The sequence below is a fragment of the Aquarana catesbeiana genome, linkage group LG01, assembly GCF_042186555.1.
Source record: "Aquarana catesbeiana isolate 2022-GZ linkage group LG01, ASM4218655v1, whole genome shotgun sequence".
Classification (NCBI taxonomy): domain Eukaryota; kingdom Metazoa; phylum Chordata; class Amphibia; order Anura; family Ranidae; genus Aquarana; species Aquarana catesbeiana.
In genome coordinates, this window is record NC_133324.1 from 656,876,968 (window position 1) to 656,891,838 (window position 14,871).

The 14,871-nt window shown below is 40.0% G+C and overlaps 1 protein-coding gene across 5 annotated transcripts in view; it reads left to right on the forward strand.

Moving 5' to 3' along the window:
• The window catches only part of NFKB1 (nuclear factor kappa B subunit 1), a 214,741-nt gene that overhangs the window by 117,569 nt on the left and 82,301 nt on the right, over positions 1-14,871 (forward strand). For all 5 annotated transcript variants that reach the window (XM_073601654.1, XM_073601638.1, XM_073601643.1 and 2 more), the window contains 3 exons: positions 978-1,130; positions 5,572-5,652; positions 7,478-7,618. In XM_073601654.1, coding sequence (XP_073457755.1) covers positions 978-1,130; positions 5,572-5,652; positions 7,478-7,618 — 375 coding nt within the window. The remainder of the gene's footprint in view (positions 1-977; positions 1,131-5,571; positions 5,653-7,477; positions 7,619-14,871) is intronic.

Sequence of the window (14,871 nt, forward strand, 5' to 3'; positions counted from 1 at the left end):
AAAGAAAACATTGTATCATTTGGCTCTATTAGATCAGAGGGATGAACTTTGTCTGTAAATGAGGTCAGTTTAACCACTTAAAGAGGAACTGCAGTCTGTTCACATAATTTGTAATAAAAACATCTTTACCATTCTGAAGCTTCCCTCCAACCACTTTGCATTTAATTTTATATATACTGTGATTCTGTACTTGCCAAATATGCTGCAGAAATCTCCCTCCACTAAGTCTGGCTGCATCCATTTTAACTGTGGACACCTGAAGCTACTGCCTGTTCACTTCCTGGATTTACACAGATGCACAGAGGCACACCTCCAGCTCTGCAGCTCTCGTTGGCCCTCTTATGACTCATACCCCTCCCTTCCTGGCAAACTCTCACAAGACAGCTGACAGCTATCAAAAAAAAAAAAAAAGGCAGCCTATCAAGTTTATCACAACATTGCTCAGGGCTTGAGATAAAAAGAAACATTGTATAATTTGTTTTTTTTTAGATCAGAGGGATGAACTTCGTCTGTAAATGAGGTCAGTTTAACCATTTAAATGAATGGACACAGGGAGCTGTGACTCGGCTCAGGTGCCCCATAGCAAGCTGCTTGCTGTGGGGCACTGAACAGGAGGGAGGAGTAAGGATCACAGAAGAGGGACCCGAGAAGAGGAGGATCCAGGCTGCTCTGTGAAAAGCCACTGCAACAGAGCAGGTAAGTATAACACGTTTGTTATTTTTATAGGAAAAAAAAGACTTTAAAATCACTTTAAGTTTTAAAAAAAAAATTTTTTTTGGCCTGCCATAAATAAGAAAACACTGCTCCTAAGCTTTGTCTTGTGCCCCAAACCTTAGGAAAGGTCTTCATGTACCTGACACATTGTGGGTGGTTTATATCATTGTTTTCTATAATAGAGACTCTTGGCAATTATAAGCACTGAAATGAACATTGTTTTGATTCTCGGTATTACTAAAAGCATAATCTATTCTCACTAGACAAAGAGGAAGTTCTTCGAAAGCGTCTAAAACTTATGCCTAACTTTTCTGATGGGTTTGGTGGAAGTGGAGCAGGATCTGGAGGCAGCGGCAGTGGTGGAGGAGGTGGTGGCAGTATGTACGGTGGTGCAGGAGCATCCGGATCTGGTGGTGGTAAACATAACCATATTTTCCACCTTTTTGTTTTGTTAAACTGCTTTTTGATAATGATCATATAACCTCTTCTCTATTTCTATAACTGTTGTGAAAAGAATAATTGACTTTTTCCACTGAACAATGATAATTTTGTGTTTAGTTGGAAAGAGAAACCACTTAGCTGTTTACTATAGCTTTCAGGGTGGGGTATTTGCACTTAAAGGATAAGTTCACCTTTGAACAAAAATAATAAATGCAAATTATGGAGTGGATAGGGGGGAGAGGGGTCTGGTGCTCAACATGTTACACCCTAAATAAGGGTGTAATGTGTTCAGAAAGGTGAACTTATCTTAAGTCCAATTGAAGTCTCAGAAGTATATAATTAAATTGAGGGTGCAGCAAAAGACTGATTTGTATATATCTTACTTTTTTTGTTTGTAATTCAGTTCCAGTGTCAGCTGAAAAATCTGTTTCCCAGCAGCATGCTGCAATAAAGACTCCTGCTCTCTGTGTGAAATTGATGCAGTCTATCTGCAGCAGTAAACACCTGCCTCAGTCTGCTCTGCAATCAGCAATGCTCACACTTCCTGCTAAGGGGTTGTCGCTATTGCTTATTGCAAAGCTGTAGTTCTGACTCAGGCAGGGGAATGTCAGACCACTGCAAGTAGACCACTGATTTCACACAGGGTGCAGGGGTCTTTATCTGATTTTACACAATAGACATCAGTCTTTATCTGCAATGGTCTGACACATCTTCTGCCCCAGTCAGAACTAGAGCTTTGCAGTTAGCAATGCCCACGCCTTCTGAGCTGGAAGGATGAGTATTGCTGATTGTAGAGCTCTAGTTCTGACCAAGACAGGAGAGCATGATAGACTGCTGGGGTCTTTATCTGCCTTGATATCTGCCTTGAGTCCCATTCTCCTTTCGGATTCTTTATTTTTTTATAAGTTGAATGCAACAGGATGAGTTGGAACACCTCAAGGTGGGAGATAACATAAAAAAAAGTGGGTGACAGCAAATGATTAAATGGGGAGATATTGTCTCTGGAGTCACCAGGAGGTAGAGTCTGCCCAAAAGGTTCCACTTCTGTGTGCGTAGACTCACTAACTTAGTGTCCACTACACATTTTTATTGGTGCCATAGGGTGTTCAAAGGGAAAGGTACCATATTGTCTTACATTACATTGTGCAGATGCAGGAGTGCAAATCAAATTACCCATTTCTTTTTTCAAACCATTAATACAAGGAATACCATAGCCAAACCTTGACCTCTTTATGGGTATAAATGTAGTCCGAGAGAGCGAGATTTTTCTTTAGTTTACCAAAGGGTTCAATAGAATTTGTCAAACACTGTTTGGGTGGTTGGAAAGTACTCACAAACATTACCTGTATTGACCTTCATTTTTTTCTAATGAAGATTCATCTGGTTATGTTTTTCTATGATATAGTAGTTTAATACTGCCAAATTTGCTGATAAACTTGCTAGAATTGAAGGCTGCAGGTAACGTGAATGCTGTTCCTACTACTGAAAGCATTTCTTTAATGATCTTACTATGCGTTGCATGCTGTAGCTTGTGCTACTTGAGAATGCACAATAAAAATAACCATTCCACAATGACTTGCACATGAAAAGGACTTTGTTTTTTGATTGGCCATTACATCTGTACCTAACTTTGGCTCAACAAGCTGTGACATGCAAGTATGTGATGACTGAATATAACTTAGAAATGGACTTGTATGCTATTAATATGACCTCAGGGTCACAAAGCCTGCAATACAAGATACCTTTAAAAACATACTGTACTGTTGTCTTCATAGAACAGCACAGCTAATCTGTGTTTAGGTGGAAAGGACTTATATAAATAAACACATATTGTAGGTTATGCCATTTGCGCATATTCTTTTTTTAGCATTCTACATTTCTGCAAAAATATCCTGGTAAGCACCATTGATTCTAGATTGGTCCTGAATGATTACATGCTGTACAGTTTTTTTATCTTTTGCCATGGCATTTAATTCACAGTGGCAGAATATTATGGCCAATATCAGTCTAGAAATATATGCACTGCACAAACTATACAATTCATTTCAACTTCCATTTAATCTGTGATACTATATTTTTGTATGAAAAAAGGAGTTGAAAATAGCCACCTTTGCCGTTTTGACACTGGTCACAGGCTTGTGTTGGTGTCTCTTTAAAATGTAAAATTGCTATTTAGACTTTTTTTTCTTATTGTGTTAAAATAGCTTTAAATAATTAGGTGCAACAAAAAATTCAAAGGGACAGCAACAGTCTGCGGAGGAGATAGAACCCTGCAAAGCCCCCAATCTGACAGCATTCATTCATTTTATGGCAGGGTGATATGGGCTGATGTTCTGAAGGCACTGGCACTTTGCCAGTGTTTACACCCTTGTGCTCCAGATTTGATATGGTGTCTGGGGCACAGTGGACTTCCCATTGAGCATGGACTGGCGTGTTTTGGGCACCAGATGTGCCTAAAGTCTTTCTGACATATGGACTGTGATGGATAGTCTGACTTTCCTTTCTTTATGCTGAGCGACAGGCTAGATGGCACCATCCAGCAGGCATACAACTGGGTATCAGAAACAGATTACAGCAGAGTGATCATGCGCAGGTGCGTTTATAAGCTACCTAGTTCATATTTGGCAACAGTGTCTATAAACATCGGCAAAAGGAAAGGGTTTCTTTAGGGACTTTTTGCGTTACCTGTTGATTTAGCAGTTGCCCTCCTGAACCTAGCCAATTAAAATAAACATTTTCTACATACTGAAGAATACAGCTCACAGTGGGAGTCATTTACGAAAGGCAAATCCACTTGGCTCTACAAGTGCAAACTACAAGTGCAAAGTGCACTTGAAAGTGCAGTCACTGTAAATCTGAGATGTAGATCTGAAATGAGGGGAAGCTCTGCTGATTTTATTAAGCTAAAATGCTGTTTATTTTCCTTGCATGTCCCACTCGGATCTATAGGGGCTGCACTTACAGGTGCACTTTCAGCGCAATTTCAAGTGCACTTTGCACTTGTAGTACTTGTAGTGCAAAGTGGATTTGCCTTTAGTAAATAACCCCCAGTATACCTTTATAGTAACTGAACATTCTGAATGTAAGTTGGCAGGCAGCTCTTTCATGTCAACATTTTGAGGTTTAGAGCACTAAACACATCAAGGGACATCAGAACATTTCTAATTGAAAGGCAATAAATCTAGAGAATTTGGGTACTGCCTTACGTTGCTTTAGAAAAAGTCATACAAATGCATAGAATAGATGAAATGAAGATAACAAATGTCTTCACCTTGTATCTCCATGTTTCGTTTATTTTCCATATCTGTAAATACAAAAATAAGTTTGAGCATATATATTGTATAAGCTGAAATGATCCTTTTCCAGAACTATGTAGGCTGCCATTGCTGACTGCTGCTTTTGAAAATGGTAAATGTCTAGCGTTCATGCTGAGGCTTTGCATTCGAAACCTGTTGGGGCACGTGCTTTAAAGCCAAACTTTAGGAAATAGCTTTCTGCAGAATTTTTATTATTATTATTATTATTATTATTATTATACGGGATTTATATAGCGCCAACAGTTTGCACAGCGCTTTATAAGGTTAAAAAGACTTTGGTCCAGTTTGGGTTGATGTAAGTATCTATACATTTTGGAAGGAGGCCAGTAATGGTAGCCCTTATATTTATTCTTATGACAGGTATGGATTACAGCCAATTGCAACCAAATCTCTGCTGACATTTTTGGTGACCTGCTGGTATTACATGATTCTTTAAACCTAACCTTTCTTCTAGAAACAAAATGGTTTAAAATATTTTCTCTTTACTTTAACTGCAATCTTATGATATATTTTCAAAGCAAATATTTCCCATCCCTCTGCAAGGAGAAAACATTGTAATTTACGACCACAAATAGATATCATGGCCTGTTTAAAAAAGGGAAGTATATGTTATAGAATACAGCCATAGGATTTTTTTTTATTAAAATAAGGTATATTTGGTACAGCATGTCGAATAGAAGATTGATTATGCAGAATTGTTAGGCAGATAACACTATACTAGAATATTTTTATTGGTGATGGCTGTTCTGCTCATAAAAAGGTCTCAACTGACAGCACCACTTTTTTTCCATTTTAAATGATTTTATATGATTGTATAAAATTATAATATATAAAAAAGACCTACAAATTAAGGGTAGAAAATTGTCCATGTACCATAAAGCGCAGTGTAAGCAGATAAACAATTTCATTTTTCAATGCTTTATTTCCATTGTACTTGGTTTTTATACTGTTTTTTATGAAATATTCAGAAAGAGACATTTCAATAAAATAGTGATGCATGACAAAGGGTCTACAAAATAAGGGTCTACAATTGTCTAGGTACCATAACAGGCAGTGTAAGCAGATATACTGTTTAACCTCCCATTGTTTTTTTTTTCAGGTTATAATTATTCCACATTCAACTACACCAATAATTATGGAGGACTGAATTTTCAAGTTGGCACAATGAACTCCAACACGGGTATGGCACACCCTAACTAATGCTGACCACATTTTGTTGGATATTATTTTCTGCAAGTTGGTATTGTTCATTCAGAATGATTCGTTAAGTGGTTTCAACAGAATAAACATTTTGGAATGATATGCAGGCTGGTACAGCAACAGTAATTAAATTATACCAGTTTCAGGGATGGGCATAGAAGTTATTGCACATGCACTGGTGCTGGGAGAATAATGCACATATAAAGAGGAATAGGTGCTGAAATGTTACATAACCTACTGTACTGTACTTTGGGTATTGAGTGCTGAGGAGATTAACCTACATGAGTTGGATACTGGATGCTAAGAGGTGAACATACATACTTGGGGACGGGGCACTGAGCAGCTAATGCGTATGAGTTAAGGACTAGGCATTGAGAGGCTATAATATATGCACAGAGAAATAGGTACTGAGGGATTAACACACCTTAGCTGGGGCTGAACACTAAAGGATTAAAGTGGAATTTTATGGGAAACATTTAAAAAGGGCAAACAGGCAGAATTTTTATTGCAGAAGAGACATGTATTAAAGTTACCTACCTGCCTGTCCGCCCCTGTACAATGAGCTGTGCACTCACCAGTCATTGTACAAATTCAGCAATGCAGAGCTGACTGACATCTCAGCCGGACCAGTGAAAGCGTCTGCAGATCAATACCCAGAAGCCAGCTGCCTGAAGGTGCCAGTGGGGAGCTTCGTGATGCCACATTGTTGGACTAAAGGTGAGTATAGTTTTGTTTAAATGACTATACTCTGGGAATGGGTCACTGAGAGGTTGAGGCATGCACACTAAATATTCATTCCTGAATCTTAGAGGTAGTATCTTGAATGGAGCATGGGTAGAAAATGGGCAGGCAGGACAGGTCATTCGCTTTTTCTCCAGATAAGTAGCATGGTTTCTAGTTTTACAGGCTATCTGGATTGTATCAGTATTTAGGTAACCAGGTTACATGATATGGGTTGTCATCCATCATATGTCATATTTTAGCAATTTTTTTGGGAATCCTATATGGATAAAATAATCTTAATCTTAGAGATCCAAGACTCTTTTGTTGGGGACAATGCAGAAATCCAATTTCTAATTAAAGGTTTACAAGCTATAAAAAGGGTTTCTTGTATAACTATAGTATCATATTTGTTGATCTCTTTGGTCCCTGTATACCCAGCAGATATAACCTTGGGTCCACAGTCATTGGGATCCCATGTAACCATTAGGAATGATATTGTTTATTGCCAATATCCCTGGATTATCAATAAGCCAACAACAAAGAGTACCCCTAGATCCATTGCATTTTGGGCACAGAGGGGCTGGGAAAGTTACAAAGTTAGAGGATTGCAATGGAGTTAGGTATATCCTATGAATGATTTATGTTTACATTCATTTATATGATATTTCAGGGGATGTGTAATGCTGTGCCTCCTCCTACTCGTCAGTAGTCAAGTCCCTTCTCTTTCCCATTTATTCTTTTAATCATACATCAATGTCTCAGATGTATAATCTTACATCTTTTTTTGCTTGTAGGGTACTACAATGGCATAGAGTTGTTTTAGATAAGCATGTTATGGGCAGTACTGTACTTTTCTATTGGAATAGAAATACAAATACCACAGATGTATCATGCATGTAAACAGACACCATCTTTTACCGTTAATAAAATCTACTTCCTTGTTGAGGATATCTTAGCCCCACACGGTTCTTTGCCATTTTTATTAAATAAACATAAGTCTTTTTCTAAGAGGTGACAGCTGTTAAATACATAAAAACTAAGGGCAGCATAATATAGTATGCAAATCTTTTGTGTACTTTCAGTTTTACAGCCCCAGTGCGAAGGAGTCAAGGAAGAGACTGACGCCTTGTGCTCCCAGCATAAACAGAAATGCCTGGAGGCTTTGGTCACAGAAGGTGATGTGCAAACAGAACTTACACTAGAAGAAATCTGCAAAGTATCAGGTAAATGCAAATAAAAGCACAGGTTGTTACATTTAGCGATTGCACAACACAGTTTTTTATGTGCCAAAGCTTTTTGTGTTGTTTTTGAATACAGTGGTCAAGGCTTAGAACTGCTTTCATGTATTTGTCTCCTTTGGAGGGATTTATGCCCACCTCCTGTCCTGGTGACTTCTTCATACAACCATTATACTGCCATAAAGGGTGTTTTTAATGCCATATATGTACAGTATCTCACAAAAGTGAGTACACCCCTCACATTTTTGTAAATATTTTATTATATCTTTTCATGTGACAACACTGAACAAATTAGACTTTGCTTCAATGTAAAGTAGTGAGTATACAGCTTGTATAACAGTGTAAATTTGCTGTCCCCTCAAAATAACTCAACACACACCATTAATGTCTAAACCGCTGGCAACAAAAGTGAGTACACCCCTAAGTAAAAATGTCCAAATTGGGCCCAAAGTGTCAATATTTTGTGTGGCCACCATTATTTTCTAGCACTGCCTTAACCCTCTTGGGCGTGGAGTTCACCAGAGCTTCACAGATTGCCACTGGAGTCCTCTTCTACTCCTCCATGATGACATCCATCATGGAGCTGGTGGATGTTAGAGACCTTGCGCTCCTCCACCTTCCGTCTGAGGATGCCCCACAGATACTCAATAGGGTTTAGGTCTGGAGACATGCTTGGCCAGTCCATCACCTTTACCCTCGGCTTCTTTAGCAAGGCAGTGGTCGTCTTGGAGGTGTGTTTGGGGTCGTTATTATGTTGAAATTCTGCCCTGTGGCCCAGTCTCCGAAGGGAGGGGATCATGCTCTGCTTCAGTATGTCACAGTACATGTCGGCATTTATGGTTCCCTCAATGAACTGTAGCTCCCCAGTGCCAGCAGCACTCATGCAGCCCCAGACCATGCACTCATGCAACCCCACCACCATGCTTGACTGTAGGCAAGACACACTTGTCTTTGCACTCCTCACCTGGTTGCCGCCACACACGCTTGACACCATCTGAACCAAATAAGTTTATCTTGATCTCATCAGATCACAGGACATTGTTTCAGTAGTCCATGTCTTTGATCTGCTTGTCTTCAGCAAACTGTTTGCGGGCTTTCTTTTGCATCATCTTCAGATAAGGCTTCCTTCTGGGACGACAGCCATGCAGACCAATTTGATGCAGTGTGCGGCGTATGGTCTAAGCACTGACAGGCTGACTCCCCACCCCTTCAACCTCTGCAGCAATGCTGGCAGCACTCATACGTCTATTTCTAAGAGACAACCTCTGTATATGACTCTGAGCATGTGCACTTAACTTCTTTGGTCGACCATGGCGAGGCCTGTTCTGAGTGGTACCTGTCCTGTTAAACTGCTGTATGGTCTTGGCCACCATGCTGCAGCTCAGTTTCAGGGTCTTGACAATTTTCATATAGTCTAGGCCAACTTTATGTAGAGCAACTATTCTTTTTTTCAGATCCTCAGAGGTTCTTTGCCATGAGGTGCCATGTTGAACTTCCAGTGACCAGTATGAGAAAGTTAGAGCTTAACACACCTCCTCCCCATTCACACCTGAGACCTTGCAACACTGAGTCACATGACACCGGGGAGGGAAAGTGGCTAATTGGGCCCAATTTGGACATTTTCACTTAGGGGTGTACTCACTTTTGTTGCCAGCGGTTTAGACATTAATAGCTACGTGTTGAGTTATTTTGCGGGGACATCAAATTTACACTGTTATACAAGCTGTACGCTCACTACTTTACATTGTAGCAAAGTGTAATTTGTTCAGTGTTACATGAAAAGATATACTAAAATATTTACAAAAATGTGAGGGGTGTACTCACTTTTGTGAGATACTGTCTATGTTGAAAGTGATTGTAAACCCCACCTTGTAAAACAACCCATTCCGTTTAAAATAGAAATGAAAGGCAAATCATTTGTGTGTAGATACCAAAAAATGTATAATATAATAATAATTTTTATTCTCATTTTTTATAAGTGATCACATCCCCTCTATTCTCAGCTGCATAAGAGCAGGGGGAGGAGAAACAGCAGTACACTGATCTTCCCAGTGAAAGGCTGTGTGGGGGGGAGGGGGTCAGGACAAGTTTGATCATTGGAGGAAAGCAGGCTTCCCAGCACAGCTAGAGAACTGACCATGGTGTGTTCTCCTGCCTAGTGTGAGCAGTTATTCATAGGAAAGCAGGGAGACTGTCAGGAACAGCAGGGATTTCACACAAAGAAGCAATACAAAGAGAAGAAGATACTTTTTCATACAAGTACATGGTAGAGCAGGCACATATCAGGAATATGAAATGTTGGGTTTACGTATTCTTGAAGAAACTGCTTCTTTTGCTACTCTTTGTGGCAGTCAGCTGCACATACCAGTTTGCAATTACACCAACTGCCTCATTCAAAATAATTGGATCGGTTATTAGGTAGGTCTAAAGAATTTAGAAAGCTGTTCACTGCTTTTTATTGTTTCATTATTTTCTACTTTCTTAACATTTTGCCAGTATTTGGGGTACCTAAGACCCTCACTGCAAATGTTAACTGCTTACCAAACTGCACCAAAGCCATACAGGTGATAGGTTAATTAAAAAGATATACATTCACTGACTTCACTGTAAAATCCATAGGAATGATAAATAAGAAGCATTTGAAATTAAATGCATGCAGAATGTTCCAGATAAACAAATGAAATTAAGAATGTTTATTAACCACTTAAGGACCGAACCTCTTTCCTCTGAGATTTGTTGTTTACAAGTTAAAAACAGGGTTTTTTTTGCTAGAAAATTACTTAGAACCCCCAAACATTATACATTATAGAGAATAAAATGGCGGTCGTTGCAATACTTTCTGTCACACCGTATTTGCGCAGCGGTCTTACAAGCACGCTTTTTTTTGGAAAAAATACACTTCTTTGAATTGAAAAATAAGACAACAGTTAAGTTAGCCCAATTTTTTTTTATATTGTTAAAGATAATGTTACGCTGAGTAAATTGATACCCAACATGTCACGCTTTGAAAATTGCGCCCGCTCGTGGAATGGCGACAAACTTTTACCCTTAAAATTCTCCATAAGTGACGTTTAAAAAATTCTACAGGGCATGTTTTGAGTTACAGAGGAGGTCTAGGGCTAGAATTATTGCTCTCGCTTGACCAATCGTGGTGATACCTCACGTGTGGTTTGAACACCGTTTTCATATGCGGACGCTACTCGTGTATGCTTTCGCTTCTGCACGTGAGCTCGGTGGGCGCGTTGAAAACATTTTATTTTTTTTTTCTTATTTATTTTACCTTTTCTTTATTTTTACACTTTTAAAAAAAAATTGTGTCACTTTTATTCCTATTACAAGGAATGTAAACATCCCTTGTAATAGAAAAAAAAGCATGACAGGACCACATATTTACACTAATATGCAATAAGAAGAAAAAAAAAATTGTCATTTGGAAAAAAAAAAGGCCCTTTAAGAGCTATGGGCAGAAGTGACGTTTTGACGTTGCTTCCACCCTGCAATGGTATGGAGACGGGTGGGGGGCCATCTTCCCCTCACTCGTCTCCATACCACACACGGAAGAGGACCAGATCGCCTCCGAGGCTATTATCAGAAACCAGACCACCTGCTGAAGAAGAGGATACCAGGGTTATGGCAGCTAGCTGCTGCCATAACAAAGATATCCCTATTCAAACAGCCGACATATATTGGCGTGCGCGGTCTGGAAGTGTTTTATGTTATGACTTTGTCACCTATGAATCCGATTTCAATAAAATCTTTCTAATTGCCAAAGGTTACTGCACTTTTGCACTGGAGAGATAAATGACGCAATTTAAATATTATCAAGAAAGTTAGTGAAGAGTGCAATGTCGATGTTGTTCACATTAGCACAAATGATCTGTCACATTTGTCACATTCTGTTTTTCAAAATTTGAGCCAGGATCATCACCAGTTAGGGAGTACTCTTACATTTTCAGAGGTCCTAACCTGTCCAAAAGGGACAACAAGGGAAAGTACTTGTTTAAAAGAGCACAATGCTTGATTAAAGGAGAAGTACAGACAAAGCTTTTTTGGCTATACTTCTATGGATCACATGAGTTGCAGTTCGTTCTGCACTCCTGTGACCTGTATTCAGTCGATAGCGGGCTGATGTCCACTGTCAGCTAACATCACTCAGCCTGTCCAGGCTCTGAAAAGATCCCGACCATATGCTTGGGATCGGCCCTGAAGCCTGGACCAACAGCTGGCTCAGCGTCTGAGTGAGCCTGAGTCAGACCCTTCAGTCCCCTTCAGTGAGCACTGGAGGGGCAGAACGGTGACTGACAGCCATGGCTCTCTGCTCAGAGTGGAGGGGGAGAACTGAGCAATCAACAGTGTTTGATCGTTCAGTTCTCAGAGTAGAGCAGGCGGGGAGGGGGCACAATCGGTGCTGCAGCCATCTAGGTGAGTATGATTTTTTTTTTATGCCTTTTTTATGCCATTCCTGCACTTCTCTTTTAAAGAATTGGTGCAAAGCTGAAGGTTTTGGGTATGTAAGTCATGATGCTAGCAGGTGGTCTGATATTGAGCTGTGCAAAAGAAGTTGTCTGCATCTCTCACACAAGGGCACTGAGCTTCTTAGTATGGAATTCAGGACATTGTGGACATGCATTTAAACTAAGAACTGGGGGCAGAGATTTAATTGTTTTTTGCCCCAGCAGGTTAAAACAAATGTGAGGGTTTATATTGCTAAGGGCTGGGCTGGTGGGGTAGTTCAGTTAAAGTTTTTAGTGATAAAAATAACGCAGTAAATAGCAATGTTTGTCACGTAATATGTACTAATGCACGTAGTTTAGGCAGCAAGCTTTGAGAGCTGACAGCTCTTATGTCTAGGAACAACGTGGCCTATGTTACAAATACAGAGACATGGTTCAAGGATTAAAATTACTGGGAAATAACTATATCAGGGTGCTTACTATACAGGAATGACAGGGTATGGAAGAGGGGAGGGGGAGTTGCCATGTATACCAAAATCAGCAAAATACTAAGATTAATATAAAAAAAATAAAAAATCCTTGAAACCTTCTGGGTCTGCCTTCCAACCAGAGATCCTCCCTAAGAATTGGTGTAGTATGCAGACCCCCAGGGCATAAGAAGGTTATGATAACTTGTTGATTGATGAGATGACTCAAATGGCAATGAAGTGAGAGATTTTAATTATGGGTGACTTCAAGGTGCCTGACATTAACTGGAATTCTCAAACTGCTATTACATGCAGGAGCAGGGATGTAATGGAAGCACTGAATGGGGTTTCTCTGAAACAGTTAGTAAAAAGCCCAACCCAAGGTGATCATATTCTGAGCCTAGTACTGACAAATGGGGATCGATTGATGTAGGTGAAAATTTGGAAGTTTTGGGCTTCAAAAAAAAAATGTTTGCTAAAATGGGGAAATTTCTAAAAAATGAATTAAAAGGTTGAGTAGAACAATAGGAGTCAGTAATCAGTGGGCACTGTTAAAGTCTATCATCCTGGAGGCAACTTGATTATACTCAGGCAAATTAGTAAGAGTAGATGGAAGAAAAAGAGGTAGGTAGGATAGTAAGGGAGAAAAAAATCAGCATATAGAAGATTTAATGAAACAAGAGGTGTAGCTGATAGAGAAGTGTATAAAAATAAACAAAAGGAGACCAAACACATTATCAGTGCTTCCAAAGCACAGAAAGAGGAGGAAATTGCTAAATCTATTAACCACTTCCGGACCGCCGCACGCCGATGTACGTCCTAACTTTGAAGAGGAATATCGTTGTTATGGCAGCAGCTAGCCGCCATAACCCTGGTATCTTCTTTTTCGGCTGGCGGTCCGGTTTCCGATAATAGTTGTCTCTGCGGCAGATTTGCAGCGGGAGAGGGACCCCCCCTGCTGCCCGCTTCGGTGCCCTCCACCACTTACCGGAGCCGTCGGCAGTGGCGGAGGCGAACAGATCCTCTCACGTCAGTGGCATGGAGACGAGTGAGGGGAAGATGGCCCCCACCCATCTCCATACCATTGCAGGGCGGAAGCAACGTCAAAACATCACTTCTGCCCATGGCTCTTAAAGGGCATTTTTTTTTATTTAAATTTTTTTTAAATGACAACATTTTTTTATTTTTTAAAAATAAAACAATGTGTCTGCGCTGGAAAAAAATCACATCAATCAAAAGTGCAGCAATAATAAACATAAATAACATAGGTATTAACAAATAGTACACTTGAGTGAAAATACCCCTAAGTGCTAAAGTATAAAGTGCACAGTGCTATATAAAACGCACAATGTGAGTGGTCAATCAAAAAACATATAGATATTGGATCAAATGAAGTATAAAGGGATATAACTACTAGTGAATGAAATAAAGTCCAAAACAGTATATATCCAGAAACATAAGAGTGCCCAGAAAAAACGTATTCCGAAGATTTAGTGAAATCCGCATATCCTTCCTTCCAAAAGTGTGTCACCAAGAAACATGCTGTAGTGTCTTCCAGCCACCCCCACAGGTATATATGCTCACCTTCCTGTGTGTGACACAGTGATTAAACTATGTCAAACAAAGCTTTGGAGCCACTCCTGTGCTCTTTTGGAACCAGCTGTGCAGACCTCCAATGCTCTCAAATGAAGATAATATATGCAAAAGAAAAAAACTCCATAGCGCAATATTGCAAGGTGTAATAAAAGGGTTTTAATAAAAAGTTCTCTCCCCTTGCTGGGGTACTCACATATTGTGGGTGCGTGAGTGCACCATCCTTAACAAACAGAGAACGGACAATCTCGCGGTGTGGAGTGCGATGCGGTGTGTGTATCGAAACTCTCCTTCTCCCTCTCTGCTGACAGCTCCGTCCAGGCCCCTCCCCTACGCGTGTTCGGCACCGGGACCACGTGCCTTCATCAGGGGGAATCTGATTGGACGGGAGCTCCAGAGTAAATTTATAGCTCCGGCGGCCATTTTGCCTGAGACCGCGGACCATATTGTTCAGAGGCTACAGCTACGTCCATAGCGGCCATTTTCCCTTAGACCATGGACCAAGCTGAGATAAGCCATGTCAATCATGGCAGCCATTTTGCCTAGGACCATAATAACCCCTAATAGACTGTAGAGACGGCTCCAGCAGCCATTTTCCCTAGGACTACGGATCTGCTAAATAGCAAGATGTACAATACTGATAACACGATCGTACGATAAGCGATCAAATAAAGCATTGTGCAGATAATTATATGAAACCTACATTAAAATAAATAATTTTATA